Source organism: Euwallacea similis, chromosome 24 (genome assembly GCF_039881205.1).
Source record: "Euwallacea similis isolate ESF13 chromosome 24, ESF131.1, whole genome shotgun sequence".
Lineage (NCBI taxonomy): Eukaryota > Metazoa > Arthropoda > Insecta > Coleoptera > Curculionidae > Euwallacea > Euwallacea similis.
The window spans coordinates 2,885,072-2,903,567 of NC_089632.1; the positions used below are offsets into that span (position 1 = coordinate 2,885,072).

The following is an 18,496-nucleotide window of genomic DNA, read 5'->3' on the forward strand; positions in this document are numbered from 1 at the left end:
GCGCCGTATTTTCGGACTCTGTGCCGCATATTATGCATTTTAATTAATTTTAGGTTATATTATTTTTTGCAATTTTTCTTTGACTTTTATTTTTTTATAATTTCTATTAATTTCACAAATATCTTTGATTTTTTTATGAAAACAGCAACACCTAAAATATCGTAGAACACGTGGATGATGGATCATAAAGGTGAGTGTTCTAGTTACACAAACATTTCCAGTAAAAACATAAACGTGCAGCTTTATGGTGGGCCTTACAGTGGTATAAAGCGGCCTTTACTTCGCAGTAAAATGCCCTTATAAGACCGCACGTTTGTGTTGATATAGCAGAAAGCACATTGCTTACCAAATTAATTGACTTCATAAATTCAGTAATATAGTGGTATTGGTAACTTTGCAGCAGCACTGTTTGTCACATACTTAAAAAATTTATATTGCAACACATTTATGAACCTGGAATGCATGCAGCAAATTACCCAAATTTTACAGGCCATAACCCATGGCAATACTCGTCATCCATAGATATTCTAATATATGATTGTATCAAAATAAATAGATGACTATCTCAATTTCATTGTCACCTCCCAGTAGCTGATCAACGTGAATTTGAACTTCTGCAGAAAGTGGTTGTGATTTTTTATTTCTTGATAAGTACATTATTAAATAAACCAAATACAGAAAATGTCTTAAAATTTAAAATTTTCAAAAACCATTATATATACAAAACTTCCTCTATATCCTTCTTTTCACTAGCAATATTTATTTTACAAAAGTCTAGTACAGTAATGTCAAAAAAAAATTACTTTTGTGAATTCAGTGGTCACTATAATACTCCACATTTACAATGAAAAAATGTGCAACTTATGCATAAGTTCTTAACTATGGATGCATCATTTTATGCACAAATTCTAATTTGGTTGTCCAATTTTTTTCTCTATGATTTCCAGTTTTGTTATTGCACCATCTTAATTTTTAAGATATTGGAATTAGAAACCTTATATGATATTCAATATTCTCATTCTAGAAGATGTGAAGAAGCAGAAAGCAGGTAACATTGAAGAATGCTCTGAAGATGAAGAATCCATTACATACTTTGAAGAATCATCAGAAAGTGAAACTGAGCTAGAATGCAACCTTTGGGATGCAGATTGTAAGATCTTAAGTTTACCTCTTGTCACCTGTGGATTAATTGGATGTAAGTTTGTATTAGTCATTTACCTTTCAACTTCCAAAATATTTGCTGATTTATAATTATTTAACAAATATTTATATTAATGATAGTAATAATCAAGACACTTAATTATGTTATAAGCTGAGATTATTGATCAATCATTAATAATGGTGTTAATTATATTTTTCCTTCAAATGCATTGAGAAAACCAAGAAATTCAGCATTTCTTCTTTAAATTTAAAATTCTCTCTACTTATTCTAAAGCCTAGTTGTATAGTTACTTTCATTTCATTGTCAAGAACTATTCATAACAAATTATAGGTCATCTAATGCCAACATGTGAAAATGACCAAGATTTGCACCCAAAAAAAAGACCAAAACTACAACCAAATCTAAGAGATGATCTTCTAACAAAAGCTTCCATAAATACCTTGCAAAATAATTGGAAAAGCAACAATTCATTTGTTAGTCAAACTGTGGAAATAATTAGCAGCCCCTTTAAAGTTTGTATCATCAAAGATTTGTTGGACAGCACATCATTTCTTAATGACCTACGAGAAAAATTTTATGATGAAGTGTCTTTTCGCATGAGGAGTCTGGATCTTTATGAATTTTTCCAGTCTATAGACTTAAAGCATCTTACTGATTCAGAACCAATAAGAGCTATTTATAAGTTTTTGAAAAATGATTTAATGACTTGGGTAAGTAGTCAACACTTCTGTAATGTGTATGAATTCAAGCCAAATCTCTTCAGTATATGGCTTTGTTACAGGTGTCTACTATAACTGGTTATGAGTTAACACATATATCAGCCAGTTGTAGCTTATACAGTGACAGTGACTATCTTTTAGTACATGACGATCTAAGGGAAGATCGAATGGTAGCTTTTATTTTGTATTTGACTGATGAATATGGTTGGAAGGAAAGTGATGGAGGCAGCTTGCAGCTTTTTTCCAAAGACAAAAATGGTCAGCCTTGTGATGTTGTCAGGAGTATTATTCCAGTGAATAATCAATTGATTTTCTTCCAAGTAACCAATGAAAGTTACCACCAGGTATAATTTTCTTTTTTTTGACAAGTTTTTATTAATAAACGTTGCAGGTTGCAGAGGTTACCAGTTTAAACAAATACAGGTTATCAATAAATGGTTGGTTTCACACTAAACCCCCTCCAGTGTTTGAAATTCCACGTTATGTTCCTTCAGATAATAGTTTGTATAGTAATAACTACAAACAATCCAAAAAAGTGAATGTCAACCTTGAGGTTTGGGTTAGAGATGAATACTTAGATAACATGGCTATCAAGCAAATTCAGAAGCATATTGAAGAGAATTCAGAGATATCTCTGAAGAGTTTTTTTATAGATGAGACTTTCAAAGAGATTTCACGTACATTGCAAGAAGACAATAATTTAACCTGGAAAAAAGTCGCCCCTATCAATAGATACAATTATGAAGTGGCGGATTTGACAAAATTGCCGTTTGTTATTGAGAGATTGTTAGATTTATTCCAGTCAAATCAAATGTTCCAGTTGTTGCAAAAATACACGGAGCTTGATTTACATAGAAAAAAAGCTTGTATGAAGTTTGAACTTCAAAAGTGGACTCCTGGGAGCTATGCGGTTAGTAGTTATTCAGTTTAAAATGGCGTTAAATTAAAGTATTATTTAGTTATTGACAGATTATGACTGGAAAGAAAGGAATGAATTGGACTTGATAATACATTTTGGCTGTAAAAAAAACTCAGATGTTATAGGGGCTAGGACGCAGTATGTGACCATTGAAGATCAAATTCAGAATGCGTTGATTACAATTGAACCAGAGGAGAATAACTTAAACATAGTCTATAGGGATTCAGCTAGATTTACCAAATATTTTAGTAAACTGAGTAAATGCAAATGTTTTTATACATTGATATGCTCATATTCTGAGAACTAATGTTATAGGATAATAAAGTGTTGTTGACCATAATAATATTTTGAGTTTGAGTTAAATTATTCTTTATTATTCATAGAAGTGGGTTTTCCAGTTAGGGTTTTTTCTTAATTTCATTCGCCAGATTGTCAAGAAATACAATGTTAAGCGTTTGAATAGTAAAAACTAAAGATATATTATATCATATACAGATATCACAAGTTCAAGTGGAATCATAAGGATTGTGCAAGTAGAAGGACCGTCAAGGCTTAATTTGCCTCCGACAAGGACGACGAAATCGATGTTAGTCTAAATATTGAAGTGGAGACCCGACCGGACTGACCTAGGCCACTTTGTTGGTCTTTGTCGGAGGCATATTAAATCTTGTGCAATCTTTTTCCCACTTACACAATGTCTATATTTCCAACTTAAACTTCTGATACTTGTTTAAATACACTTGTAAAATCATAGTATTTTCTTTCGTCAAGTCATAGAGAAAATGTTTTAGAATATACACCCAGGTTTATTTTTTAAATTTTGCAAGTCTTTAAGATAAAGCCCAGTCTAAATCTAATAGCTAAATTTCCAGTAGAGCTTTGTCAATTTTCAGACAAAATAAAAATGAGAATAAATTTAGACTTTTTCCCACCATCTATCAAACTATGTTCTCATTATCTTGTTTTCATCCCTTTATACTTACCTACACAAAGGCAACTTTCTGCAACCAAAAGGCCTAAAGCTAATATTACTTTATTTCTGTACTGATATTATAAATGTTATTTTTTTAAAACATTAGGTATTTTTTCAAAAAAAAATGATTATTAAAAATCGATGTATTTTAACTGCTTAAAGCAAACTTACAAAATCCTGTAAAACTTTTTACTGCTACACTATAATACAATATAGGAACCATTTGGCACAAGTTATATTTTATTACTAATTTTGAATTTTTTTGTTCTTAATGAATAATTTTTAACATCAGCAGTTCTTTGTTTAGACAAAATAAAAGTCTACTGTTGTATTACTCATACAGCATTAGCATTAGTGCTACCTTATGGCATCAAGGGGACGGTCAAGATTATTCATGTATTGTCAAAATCCAAGTCTAAAAATCTTCTTAAATTTTTCACAAATATATCTTTAATTTTTCCACAATTGGTATTTTCTAAGACATCCAGGTAAGCTTCCAGCGGCTGATAAAAATCTTTATATATATCACCACCAATTTGAAACTAAAAACAAGGATTTTGTGGCGACTGCAAATCGATTTTAAGCAGTTTCTTTTAACTTACCGCTTCAAAAACATTATAAATAGCTTTAAATACAGGTTGTTTTTCTGAGTGGAAAAACCCACGAGACCCATGTATTACTGCTACTCCATCTTTTTCAGCAGGTTTACAAATACTTGTATACATACAATGATCCGGTCTATAATTGTATCTACATGAGTAAATGTAAAGTTTGCCTGTAATAAATGGATTTTGTCATTAAAAATATAAGGAAAATTTACCCAAACATAACCTGGATGGTAATGAAATATAATATTAATTATATCTTGATCTCCCCAAGTTATATGCAGTTTAAATTTCTTATAAATGGGCACAACATACTCTGTCCATTTAAAAATCCTCATTCTCGTGAGATTCATCAACATCACACCTGAATTTACACCTAAAAATCCATATTCTTACCCATTTAAATCCACAAAATAAAGGCACAATTGGAGAAATATATATTTATTTTATTTTACCTAAGTTCCCATAATATGGATGTTTTGCAAACCTGTTGTACCAGCCAACATTAGGATCCTCATGCTCAAAAGCCAATGCTGCCATTTGACTTCTATTAAATTTTTGAAAGTAGGCCCAAACACTTTCTACTGGGGTCAAAAACAGAGAATCTGTATCCATATAAAGTAAAGAGTCTACATCTGGTAATATGTCCTGATTTCCAATGAGTTATTGACAATTTTGTTATATAACAGTTGTTATAAACTTACAGGTAAAAACAGCCTTTGAGCAGCACAAGGTTTGAATAACTTCTTCCATTCTCCACCATCTTTTTTAGGAAATTTTAAAGGAAGGACTTTAAATGAAAATCCATTATTTAAAAATGATTGCCACTCCCCCAACTAAAAACCATTTGTCAATTGCTTGAAATAATTTTCAAAATCTATTTGGTATGAAACATACCAAATAAACACATGATTTACCTTCTCAGTAAAGCTCTCTATTAGACTATCCTCGGCTACTATAATAAAATTGAGTTTTTCTTTGCTAAACATTAAAGCTGATTTGACTAATGTCAAAGTTTCTGCTAGCCTATCCCCACATGCCACAACAGCAACAACCAAATCATCTCTACAAAACAAAGAATATATATTAAATTATGTGTTTAACGAGGCATACCTACTAAAGGTAATATAAACCAAGTATCTACTATACCTTGGTTTAGCACATATTTTAATGTATAAAATAAATATGTGTAATATACATAAAGCTGCTAAATAAAATATGATATATGGTACATTTCATAAAAGTAAAAAATTTTGGATTTGTATTAAATAAATTTTTTTTGACACAGAAAATAGGTTGAAGATGTAAAATCACTAAAAACTGAACATGCAGCACTGAAAAAAGCAATTCACGTACTTCTTGTAAAATAGTCCTTCAGTGGGCTTTTCAACCGCAACAGTCCATTCTGAAGGAGACTCAAATTGATTACCAATCTGCTTGGTGCTATACAAATAAAAAATTATCAAAAATATTGAAACTATAACGGCCACGTTTAAATAAACGTATAAGCGCATTTTCTTTGCCTTTCATCGCACTATTTCCCTTCGAATCCTCATTTTTTAAACGTATTTTTAAAACCGTTTAAATTAATTTAAAAAATATTTGTGTTTATTTTTAATTTTATTTGTTTACATTTTCTTGACGTTTTCTTTTTCTGGCTCTGGTTCTGTACAACTTCGACGACGAAGTCAATGGTGCGCAAGACTACACTCCAGGTACGATACCCTGTTCTAACTAGTTCTTATAGTTTATATTGAACAAAATTAAAAATGTCTTTTTTCTTTTTTTTTTTAACTGTACTTTCTAAAGATATATTTAATTTTTTATTGTCATGTTTTTTAGCATTGATATAGATGTTTAAATCTCTAAATAAAATGATTGACACTGTTACACTCCAAAAAAGTTTTATTCACTCTGTACTTCAGCACTTATAAAACCCTTATTAGCATATGTCAGTCCGACCAATCTAATTTATTTCTTGGATATAGGTGGCGCTACTTATTTCCGTTTCCGTCTAGTTCATGTGTTGCCGGCATTTTTCATTTCATTTCTCTTTGGCTACAATAGCTGTTATGCTTATAACTCTACTGTTCGTTCTTCACATTCCTTTCAATTATAATAGCTTATAGTGATTTATAGTAGCAAAAATGAGTGACGGTAAGTAAATTACGTGTATGGTATTATTTTAAATTATCCAAACATGGTGCAACACGTTTTGTTGACGATTTTCATTTTCCTATGTAGAAAGGACGCCGCCGCCATATTTTTCCCGGGTAAAGCGATGTATTGTTCCTTTCTGTTTTATGTTCATGTATAAGATTAGCAACGTACAAATTTATATTTCTAATGTCTCTATTTAAAATTTATTGGGTTCTTTATGTTGTCAATCACAGTCCTTTATCCTTTTTAAATTTGAAACTGAGTGTGCTATGCTTTGGTATGAAAAAAAGCGTGCCATGTGGCATTAAATATTCTGCCTGCTATTGGATCCCACGATCGTACAACCAATAACTCAAATCATTATCCAGTAGTAAGAAGTAGATATTATATTACGTACGTAGTGTGGCATATATCAATTCTGGGTAAATTCTGTATTCTGGGAAACGATGATGTCAAAATAGCGCCTCATGTCATTTTTTCGTCATTCACCAAAGCCCTGATTTTATAGAAAGATATGAGAAAGAATGACATTTTTACTGATGTTGATTAGTCAAAAAATTATTTCCCTTTTACATATTCTAATAGAATAAGCACCTAGGGGTCTGAGAATAAGCACCTAGGGGTCTGATTCTATATCATAGATTAAAAAATAGAGCAATCCTTAGATTACATAGAAATAGTATTGTACAATTTTAGCAAACAAAAATTATTACTGTTAAAACTATCATATTCATGCTGATAATTACTATTATTATTTATTTACTGGATAAAGCCCATTTTTACAATAATGTATTTTTGGTCTGGTCAGGGTCTAGTCAAATATTGTAATATTCATTTTATATTGAATTTTGAAATGGGCATGTAGGGTCAGTTATACAATACAAAATGAATGTTTCAAAATTGACTTGACTAATAATGAGAGTTATTCTTAAATTCAAAAAAGTAAAAATTCTATTAATGTTGTTACATTAAAAATAGTCAAATTCCATTTATAATCTTTTCATTAATCATATAATCTTTTTCATTAACCAAACATAGACAACAAAAACTCTATTTAGAAGTATTTTATTAGATCCTTAATTAATTTTAATAATGCATGGAGTATATTTTGTTGAAATCTATTTCTAATTACTTTATCAGAAAATTGTATTCATAAGTCTGATCCTTTGTTAATTCAAAAGATCTGGACTATCTTAATGGTCTAGGATAAACATTGCATTTCATTCTTCTTTCAGAGTTCTATGCAATCAATTATGGTATTTCAAACTTAATACAACAACACTGCATTTCCATTTACTGTTGAAATTACAAAAACTCAATTCATTCCTCAGCTGTTCATAATCAATAGTGTCTATTGATATGCCTTGTACAGATATGTCAAGGAGCTTCTGTGGTATGCTTTGAGTTGTAATTTTTTTTAAATGAAATTATGTATACATTACCATCTTGCAGATGTTTCATAATCATGTTCTCTTGTCTCTCCTGCAAAATTATTGACATAAAATCATTTTCACTCCTCCACTGCTATGAGTCCTTTTGATGCCAGTTGACTTATTTGTATTTTTTGAACTAAAGAATGTGACAAGTTTGGTATAAGTTTCTGTTATAGCTTTTACAACAGCTTCAACCTTGGCCAAGTTTGATTGTTCAACTAATATGTAATAAGTAATGATTGGAATTATATCATTGCTATCCATATTGGGCACAGGTGATACTAATTTAACTTTGGGGCTCAAGTTGGTTTATTTTTTCTTTCATTCCAGGCTCAAGTTTAAACTAACCTAGGTTAAAAGGATTTAAATAATTTTTTAATGATTCTACAATCTTTAAAATAATCTTTTTAAAGTTATTCCCTGAGAAATGCTTTACTCTACGAGTATCAATAATCTAACCCAAAAGTATAGAAGTGCGTCCCAGGAATGTTTTTTACAAAACAAAATTTAGGCTTTGTTTTTAGTATTGACTTGAAATCTGATGCTTTGTTTATCTCAGAATTGTAGTTGTTTTCACTGATATCACTAAAAATGAATTGTCCACTAGGTTACGGCGGCGGAGGGTATGATTACTCTCAACCCCCACCTAATTCATCATACTCTGGTGGGTATAACCAACAAAGCGGTGGCTATGGACAACAGGGGGGATATGGCCAAGACCAATCTGGAGGTAACTGGGGCCAGCAAGGTGGTGGAGGGGGCAGGGGTGGTGCTCCTGGAGGAGGAGGAGGAGGAGGAGGAGGTTATGGAGGTGGTAGTGGTCAAGGTGAGATTAAAAAAAAAATGTATATATACTTTCTTTTTAACCTTTTATGAGGCAGATCAAAAATTGGTAAATTATTCATCCACATTTATATCGCTCTTATAATTTGCAAACTATAAAATTGGTCTTATTTATTAATACGCTTATTAGTTCAGTTAGAGGTTGTTTGATTTAAATAATTCATTTTTCGACATAGGCATAGAAGTAAACTTGCCCATAGCTTACGATTCTACCTTCTATGTCGAAAATAACATCTATGAATGATAGTCCCTGTTGTTAGCACATAATAATGGGGGTAGAAACTCATCAGGACATTTATGATTTTATTGTTCAAAGTCTTACTTTTATGAAAAAGTTATTGCATAGTTTTGTGTTTTTATAGGTTATGGGAGTCAGGGAGGCTATGGTGGCCAAGGCGGAGGAGGCTATGGCGGTGGTGGTTATGGAGGTAAAGAAATTAATATTTTCTAATTTATATGATAAATGTGTTTTTCCATCGTTAAGGTGGTGGTGGTGGTAGAGACCGTGGAAACTCTGGTGGCATGGATCGTTTTGGGTGAGTTTTCTGAATATATATTTTTTAAATTAGAATAGTGAATTTACTTATTCAGTTGCGCATAATTAGTATTTTATGGCGAACCATACAAAACAGGGTTCTGAAATTTGAAAACTTCTACTTCAAGGTTTATTAAAGGTGAATTTCTGAAAAAGAGATCAGGTAAAAAGTCTGAGGTGATTTTCAAAGATTCAGTCTAATGTAAGTTTTTGCCTATATGAAATGACCTTAGAAAGAAAATTTTGGGAGTATTTAATAGGAAAGTTACATCAAATTTTCTTTTAACAATAGAGTACCTACAATGTTTTATTAGTACCAGACAAAAGATTGCCGTTATTGTTAAAGGAATTATCATAATTTATGGGACAAATGATATATTGATGATGAAATTTCAAGTTGAGGTAAAATAATATTGATTCACTGCCTTTGCTGAGCTCCTTGGGATATTTTCTGTTTTCTCTAGTGGAAAAGGTTGTAATTTAACATTGGTATAGATCAGAATGCCGTTTGCAACATCTATCGAATTTTCGTGATAAATTCATGAGCATAGATATCATAAGGTGAAGTGTCCTAATTGTATTGACGCATTCCGATCTTTGCAAATCCAAGAATTAGTGTTTTTAACTCTTATCACAAAACCAGCAATTTCAATTCCATTGTAAATCTTGATTATTGAATCCAAATGTTTATTTCTTATGATTATGTACTTTAATGGAATTGATATTGCCTCTACAATTTTTGACGATTCATTACTATTAATTATGTTTCAATGAAGGTTCCAGTTTCAGAAAAGATTTGTTCTCCATTTTTGACTTGACTGGACTAATTTGGTTTGGATTTGAAGCGGAGAGTATGTATATAATTCTGATTTCCGCATCAGATGATTCATGTCGCATTGATAATGGTGAAATATCACAAGTTAATATTCCAGTGGTAACATGGGAGTAATAGGTATGAACATTCAGGAATGTACTGAGGTATTCCAATTGCTTAATGTTCAGATTACTAACAGAGTACCCTAAGAAATGGAAGATAATGTTGTTGGATATGCGTAATAGAATTCCTTCTATAGATACGTATTGACCGTGCTTTTGTGACGTTGCGTAATTTCAGCATATTATTTCCCCTCTACAGTTACACCCCAATTACCTCCATAATTCTGTTCAGGTCTGACTTCACCTTCTCTTTATGGGCCCAGGGTATCAAACAGGCTTTACAAAAATCAGGTGTGGCATTGATTTTCAAAACAAAGATATTTATATCTATAGGTACAGAAAATAATATTCTGCCTTAATGTATATATATCCTTGCTCAGTAAAGCTGACGTTTTTCTGCAATTTCTTGGAATAAAGAACGACGCTGATTAGTTAGATGTGTAATTTTGAATGTCACCCATGCGTTATGTGAAATTTCTTTTTCTATTACCTTTGCTGCTGTTACACTATTTGTTCTGTAACTTCAAAAGCTTCTCACTTCGATCGGAGGTTGCCCTAATCATGCTCAAGACACATGATTCATTTTATCTTATTTCCCGTGAGCTACTCGCATGGTTTGGACCAGAAGAGAATGAATTCTTCACTTGTTTTATGCAGTCCACAATTTTATATACATTTATATAATATATATCGGGTGTCTAGGCAAACTTTGGATATAGGAGATTAACATGGGAAATTGTTTTTTAATTTTTTTGTGCCTGTATGGATTATCCAATTGAAGAATATTGAAAAAAAAACTGAAAAATACCCGGTCTTGCGTACTATAACCTCCATATAAAAATTCTTCAATTGGATAATCCGTACAGGCGTAAAAAAGTAAAAACCAATTTCCCATGTTAATCTCCTGTATCCAAAGTTCGCCTGAACACCCGGTATATACATACATACAAAATATCTTTGATACAAAATCTTAATTTATTACAACTCGTCTGTGCATTTTTTCCTAAACACTTTAAGGCATCCTTGCTGAAAGCATTGAAGAACAGGTTTGTGTTCGCGGTGTTCAGTAAAGAATCTGTGAACTCAAATCCTGTCCTTCAATGCGTTGAGCAAAGATGCCCTAAAAGGTTTTTGGAAAAAAATGCACACACGAGTGGTGATAAATTAAGATTGTGTACCAAAAATAATTTGTTAGTCCGAAGTCAACAATTTGAGTACCCGGGAAGACAGGTGGTTAATGTCAAAGGGAACGTGAGGTAAGACGAAATGGTGGGTATCCATTGTGTGCCACATTTTCTTTGTCTAGTATTGAATTGGTGACGATGTAAATAGGAATGAATAAAGATAAGAGATAAACAGAGGGCTCGATCGGCTTCTCTTAGGCGTTGTCATTAGTGGTAGCATGATCTAGAGTCTGTAACCTATGGGGATTACTCAATTCATTTTTGGTGAAATAATTTTGAACAGTTTCACTTCTGTGCGTCGAGCGAAAGCTGAAGAAGGGATGCCAAAGCAACAGCATTCAGGTGTAGGAGAAAATTAGAGCCTTGGTTTCAAAATGACAGTTTCTCAACTACTTGTGTAACTACGGATGTAGTTCAGCCCTCATTTCAGGTGAAACTGAGCACTGCGAGTTTTCTGAGACTGCAAATCTCATCGCGTGGTCTACGATTGCATGCAGCTTGTCGTTTGTAGTTCGTAATTATGTGGTAATAAAACTTTTCCCGTATATATTAGATGATATGAGGGTACTCTGTTTAGTGAACTAAGGTGGTTTCTGAATGTGTTAGAACTTTTGTTCAAACCGGCGTGGTAGCTGAGTGGGTAGAACCACTGTTTATCACGCTGGGGACCCGATTTCGATCTCCGTGAGGGGTGTTGAAAACTGTGATACGCTTAAAATTGATAAAATAATTTATCAATAACTGTTAGAAGTGACGAAGCAGCCATTGTAACTAAGAAAAAAGTTCATCATTTAACTACACTTTTGTAACTTCTCACTTGCAATCGGATATTATATATACATCAGAAAAAAGTACTTGGACTAAAATAACTGATCGACTCACATAACTAACTGCAGGACATAGATTCCCACATAGGTACTAGTCACCAATCGAGAAGAGGATAGGAAAGAAAATGGTTTTGCACCCATGCTTGCAAAGGTTTAGCCAAAAATGCTGCCAACGTTTTGGCTATTTGGTTCTTGTCCCCAGCATTTACTGATCGAGTTATTCTTCTGTTTTAGAGGTGGTCAGCGTGGCGGTTATGGCAAAGGTAAAAGCACCAAGACCCCGTTAGTGGTTTGGTTACATTTTCATATATCTATTTATTTTATTGTTAACACGTTGTTTGCGGTTTTCTGTAGTAGTTGTAGATTTAAGAAGTGGGTCGTAATAGAGGTTCTAAATGCGCGCAAGGGAAATTCTGGGAAATGTTTTGTAATGAAACAACCAAAGGGGTTTAAAATGTGTCTACGCACGTTTTTACTGAGGTTCATGAAGAAACTACATGTTTAGTGTAAATACGTACAATGAGTGTCTGGTAATATACAAAATGATTCTAGACAAAATTAGTCGTTTCCCACTACTCACATAAAAAATAGTAGATTTTGTTTAAATTTTGCAACTGAACTGACATTCGGCCGAGTATTAATTTGACTACATTAGGTGTAAGAGGATGATTTGGTTCCATAAGTCTTGAGTAGTAGGTACAATATGGTTGGTTTGGGAATATAATAGGGATGTCATGAAGTAAACGTGATCTAGCTAGATAATATCGTGGAGATTTATAAAACACAGAATTGCAGTTGCAAAGGATAATCTAAATGTGGAGCGAAGTTTTCCATCGTCACATCATATATTCGAATTTATGGGAGTTTTTGAGGAAATTCGAAGTCTCTTAAGTGTGGTAAAATAATTAAATATGCAGTTTGGTTTTTTTAAATACATATTGGTTGTTATTTTTATTGTTGTTTTAAGGTTTATATTTAGGAAAACATCTTTTCAAGCTTATTTTCAATTAATAACAGTTTTTAAGAAATTGCTGTTTGAAAGGCACATTAGGAAATTAATAATACCCTCCGCCACCAGCCTTCAAGCCCCCGTTTGCCTCGCTTCCTCTCCCGCAGTATTAGAGGTGCATACAGGAATGTATAAAATTTCTGAATGACAGAGATACGAATCGGCTTAAATTTTAATTCGTTTATACAATAATCTGAATGCCAAATACGTTCGAAATCAAGTACTTACTCTAATAGATTTTTTTAATAGATTTCCCATCAAATGCATACTCATGTTGAGACATTTCTAGGTGATGGAGGCAATCTTATCGTTCAACATGACACGGTTTTCGTCACCGGAATAAATCCCAACTTCTCTGAGGACGATATCGCGGACCATTTTGGATCAATTGGCATAATTAAGGTAAACTTCTTACCAAGCTGAGTGAAGGTATGCGGACAGCACTCTGTGCTTGAATACAACTATATTCAAGTCCAACTTTGACGTCCCGCTACAGTATAGTACAGATTCTATTCCTCGATTATTTCTCTCATAAATAATTGAAATATTCCGTTTGTTACATTATCGCGTAAAATTCGCGTGTTAAATTCTTCAATTTCAATCGCTACTCTCCATATTTTAGATCGATAAGAGGACAAATAAGAAAAAAGTGTGGCTTTATAAAGACAAAAACACCGGTGAATCGAAAGGAGAATGCACCGTAACGTATGACGATGCAAACGCGGCTCAAAGCGCTATATCTTGGTTCGACGGCAAAGATTTCAAAGGCTCAATGATCAAGGTCTGAATTTTCGTGGCGTTTAACCTTCGGAACCGGAACTATTTTGTTTTTTCGAATGTTCTAGGTTCAACTTGCCACTAAGAAAGATAATTGGGGCGGAGGCCGCGGTGGCGGGATGCGTGGAGGCGGTGGCTTTGGAGGGGGCCGTGGTGGTGGGGGCGGAGGCGGCTATGGAGGCGGCGGTCGTGGAGGCGACAGAGGAGGTATGGGTAGAGGTAAAGTAATGCTAATTTCCTGAAGTAGTCGTGCGTCAGCTTTGAAAAGATGTTTTCCTGTTTGCCTGTTTTCGTGAACCCACTCAAGCGACTTTATACTCGTCCTCAAGGTCCTTCTATCGTTTTACATCAAAGTTTGACTAACCCGCTACCTAAATATTTGGATTAGCTTTGCTACCTTAGCAACTTGTTAGGTGTGGATCGAATAAAATAAAAACCGGAGATTGTTTTGTTGGATTTCGTAGGCGGCGGAGGTGGTGGACGTGATCGTGAATCCAGAGATGGCGATTGGAAATGCTCAAGTCCCGATTGCGCTAATACCAACTTTGCGTGGAGAAACGCATGCAACCGCTGTGGCGAACCGAAACCGGAGGGAGTCGGTGACGGTAGGAACTACATGATATTTTTATATTTTGTGCTATTTACCGTTTTCCTAGGTCCTCCAGGTGATGACCGACGTGGTGGCGGCCGTGACAGAGATGGCGGTCGCAGAGGCGGCGGAGGTTTTCGAGGAGGTGATAGAGGTTTTGGAGGAGGGCGAGGACGGGGCGGTCCTCCACGTGGTGGTGGCTTTGGCGGTGGACGAGGGGGCGGTGGTCGAGGCGGAGGAGGGAGGTAAAAAGTTTGAAATGCTAACATTTACAACTGTGTCCTCTTTCGCTCTCTGCAGAAATTCAAACGATATTTCTGTCTGATTCTCATAAAGAGGACAAAGTAAAATTCTCTATTAAAACCCACCTTAGCCTGGCAACATGGCTTCGAGTGTATCCTGTCTGGAGAAACACAGTTTAATAACTTTTATTATTTTTTTTTAGTTGAGTGTGTATTGTTTCGTAACCACCTTTACGTTTAGGTATTAAGAACGAGTTAGTAAATAGACTTCCTGCTTACAGAGATAGAGGAGGAGGAAGAGATCGAGGAAGCCGACCGAAGCCTTATTAAAGCTACGCGGATCATCTCGTTATAAATATAAACTCACTACTCATTTTATAGGATTCAAAAGTGTTATTTTTTGTTTGTGAGCAATGGTCTTTGCCCTGTATTCTAGAAGTTGAGCAGTAGCGTTAAGATTTTTGTATAAGCAACAAGGTCCCTTCAGAATAACACTTTTGTGTGTTTTTAAGGTTTATTTAAGAATGATTGTTAAACACGCGATTGTGTAAGATAAGTAATTATTGATGGTGTGTAATAAATAAAGCTTACCATACAGATTTCAATTTAGATTCATGTTTGCGCAACCCATTTATGTTTTTTAAATTAGATGTTTTTAGCTTATCTTTTGTTCTTGTAAATGAGCTTCAATTTTCAAAAATTTTGTGAGGAATTTGATTTACCACCTATTTTGCATTAAAAATAAGGTATTTGTTTATTAAGTCATAGTTGTAACCGCAGTAATAGTTACTGGGGGAATTTTACCACGATAAAATTTCGGTCGATATCTACAACTCAAAAATTCTACGAAATGTCATTTGATATGTAGGTAGTTAGCCTAGGAATAGACAATTTCGATGCTTTGTAATTCATCATGGTTGTGAAAAACAATGTTTAAAAAGTCTGACATGGTGCTCAAAGTACAGATTTTCAGTCATTTTAGAGACGCCTTGTATAATTTATGACAAATTAAGAATTAACACAGAGGCGCAACCTGAGAAAGCGACGGCATCATGACGTTTCCGTTTTATATGTGAGCCGATGCATGCTGCATCTCTGGTGGGAAAATTTGTTTGCCGCATTAAGTCCTCAATCATTGATTAGATCATTTAAGTAATATTAGAGGTTAAAAATTATTGAAATCTCAAACTTGAATTTGATTAGCATTGGTTGCGCATTAAATGACACTTTCTCATTTCAATATTTCACAAAAACCTATTAGCTGGGGATGTAGAGAGACTTTAATTCAACCAAACTTGGCATGAATGATGTCCTTAATACTGTCCGTGCGTTAATCTATTTTGAATTTCCCATGTACGTTCTAAACGACATTTTCCTCCAGCAAAGATTCACTATTTTTTATTGACCGGGCATTTAGTGGTTCGAATTTAATCATACTTGTGACAAATAATGCCCCCTGAACCTTGATGTAGTGGAACAAATGAACATTTAGTTTAAAGGACGTTTCTCACAAGCGATAGATCAAGTGTAATTTTTCTAACTGACCTAGTTGACTCAATATAAATCAATATTAATATTTTGCCATTTTCAGTTTGCAATCTCGAAGATTTTTAATATAGTTAAAAGAATATCACTGTTATGCTATAAAATTCTAATTAGCATATTGTAGCATATGGAGGCTAAACGAAATTCCTTTTAATAAATATTTATTAACTAAAAATATTTCGTAATAACGTGAATTTTAAAGCAACCTCATCACTCTCTCTAAGTATAGATCAAAAATAATAATGAAAAAAAATAACAATTTTTCCTCTTCAGTAATCAATTTCTTCTCTTCTTCTGTTGTTCCTGTTCCTAAAATTAAGAACAAATTGTAAAAAAAACTTAAAGGGACACAAGAACCTCAATTACCTTCTGGGTTAAGATAATGAGTAGTCTCTTGAAAATTCCAATGAAATCAACAAACAAATCCAAAGAATGTGCTACAAAGTCCTTGCTTCCCATCCTTCTCTTCTCTATAATAGCCTGAGTGTCGTAAAGAACGAAACCGCACATTGCCAACAATCCAATGTATATCTGGGCGTTCCACAAGATGGTTGAACCAAAGAATATGTTTGCCAAACTCATCAGCATCAAACTATTCAATAAAGCAAATAAAACCCCTCCCAAATACAACCACTTCCTCCGATCTGAGAAAATTGCACAAATGGTGAAAGATGCAAAGATCACACAGGTGCCCATGAAGGCTGTTATGATGATGCTTGGGTTAACTAGCATGACATGCTCCAGGAGAGGCCCCATTCCCATGCCAGTTAATGAGGCGAAGCCCAAGAGGTATCCAACTCTTTTGGTCATTCCTTTGCCATTGTCATCATGGGTGAATATCAACAGGAAAAAGAACACTATAGCACCAATGGATGAGAGAAAGCCAGCTTGCAGGATGTTTGTAAAGAGGTGGACTGAAGCTCCGATTCCTGCTGCCAAAGTGGACATGGCCAAACAGGCATAGACATTCTTCAGGTGCTGTTGGACAGGAAGTTCCCTGAAAGACAGAAGAGAGGATTAGAAGGACTTGAGAAAACAAGTACATGCAACACATTTTTTCCAAAAAAAAATCAGGAAATGTTTTTTTTTAAGGGCATATCTTTACTAGGGAGGTTAACTAGGAGGCAAACCTTAACATTGGAATTCCATATACATTTAGTAGTCAGTTAATAAATATTAATTAGGTAGTGTGAGGAGGGGGGACGAGGGGAAACCGTCGACTTCGATCATATCACAATAGTAGTTTTGGAACTATATGGTAAATACACAATACCGTATACGTGACTATCCACCATTTAGAAAATGGAGGAGCTTCCAATGGCGCAACGTTAAAAATCCACTTTCCTTATCTAAACTGTGGATATGCGTAACGGTATGAGCGAAATGTATACATTCCTGAATACTGGACACTCAATACTTACAATTTGTTGTTAAACGTATTCACAAAGCGTTGTATTCCCACGAACGCCATAATTTTGCCTTTGAATCAATTCCAAACGTGACTGGTGGTTTTAGGTGCAAATATACCTTTTTCGCAAACCTTCAAAGCCTTAATAAATAACAAGATCGCCAAAACTGTGCTTTATCGCTTCGAAATATGTTTTCCTTATCACTTTATCAATTCACTGTTTATTAAAGAATGAAGCTCCCGTTCCACTTTTAGCAAAATAACATAAACACTTATCGTATTGGAATGAAACACGTCATCCAATGAAAACCGAACCAAAACGAAAAAATTCCAGATCTGTAGTTACCCCTAGATACCAGTAATTTCTAGAAGTTTCTATATGAAAATTAGTAGGTAGCAACGTTGGATAGTAGTGCTAAAGTAGCTTTGCTGTAATTCGTACAGATAACTTATATGTTATAAGTTGCATGTCCTAACAAAAATGCATTGTTGCCTCCACTACTTCGAGGCCTGTAAAGAGAAATGATTGTCAATTGTTTGTCAAAAGTCATCTTTGAGTTAGGATCATACCGACCATATATCTGATTCACTTTCCGCCATATTTTCTACCAAGTGTATGTGAGATGGATA

At 34.0% G+C, this 18,496-nt stretch overlaps 5 protein-coding genes across 8 annotated transcripts in view; 2 read left to right on the forward strand and 3 right to left on the reverse strand.

The window, feature by feature from the left end:
• The window catches only part of LOC136416706 (histone H2A deubiquitinase MYSM1-like), a 39,855-nt gene that overhangs the window by 11,320 nt on the left and 10,039 nt on the right, over nt 1-18,496 (reverse strand). The window lies entirely within an intron of this gene.
• On the forward strand, nt 42-3,143 carry sud1 (Prolyl 3-hydroxylase sud1). Its single transcript, XM_066402091.1, has 6 exons — nt 42-190; nt 1,025-1,195; nt 1,493-1,872; nt 1,944-2,225; nt 2,273-2,791; nt 2,841-3,143. The coding sequence occupies exons 1-6, from the start codon at nt 175-177 to the stop codon at nt 3,105-3,107; spliced, it is 1,635 nt and encodes a 544-aa protein (XP_066258188.1). The 5' UTR covers nt 42-174; the 3' UTR covers nt 3,108-3,143.
• shams (glucoside xylosyltransferase 1 shams) lies at nt 3,902-6,009 on the reverse strand. The gene is made up of 7 exons (XM_066402036.1): nt 5,735-6,009; nt 5,296-5,443; nt 5,083-5,214; nt 4,834-5,026; nt 4,605-4,754; nt 4,376-4,548; nt 3,902-4,315 (listed from the first exon to the last, which is right to left on the reverse strand). Exons 1-7 carry the CDS (start codon nt 5,890-5,892, stop codon nt 4,166-4,168), a joined length of 1,104 nt encoding a protein of 367 aa, XP_066258133.1. The 5' UTR covers nt 5,893-6,009; the 3' UTR covers nt 3,902-4,165.
• caz (cabeza) lies at nt 6,400-15,518 on the forward strand. Of its 4 annotated transcripts, none has more exons than XM_066402034.1 (11): nt 6,400-6,535; nt 8,579-8,797; nt 9,177-9,242; nt 9,299-9,350; nt 12,531-12,559; nt 13,595-13,707; nt 13,928-14,086; nt 14,151-14,301; nt 14,547-14,687; nt 14,739-14,916; nt 15,155-15,518. In XM_066402034.1, the coding sequence occupies exons 1-11, from the start codon at nt 6,526-6,528 to the stop codon at nt 15,159-15,161; spliced, it is 1,125 nt and encodes a 374-aa protein (XP_066258131.1). In that variant the 5' UTR covers nt 6,400-6,525; the 3' UTR covers nt 15,162-15,518. The 4 variants fall into 4 exon arrangements, with proteins under 4 accessions (XP_066258131.1, XP_066258128.1, XP_066258129.1 ...); XM_066402031.1 differs by having other exon boundaries at nt 15,195-15,518; XM_066402032.1 differs by having other exon boundaries at nt 14,151-14,289; nt 15,195-15,518.
• On the reverse strand, nt 16,603-18,194 carry BI-1 (Bax Inhibitor-1). The gene is made up of 3 exons (XM_066402038.1): nt 17,880-18,194; nt 16,825-17,455; nt 16,603-16,767 (listed from the first exon to the last, which is right to left on the reverse strand). Exons 1-3 carry the CDS (start codon nt 17,927-17,929, stop codon nt 16,735-16,737), a joined length of 714 nt encoding a protein of 237 aa, XP_066258135.1. The 5' UTR covers nt 17,930-18,194; the 3' UTR covers nt 16,603-16,734.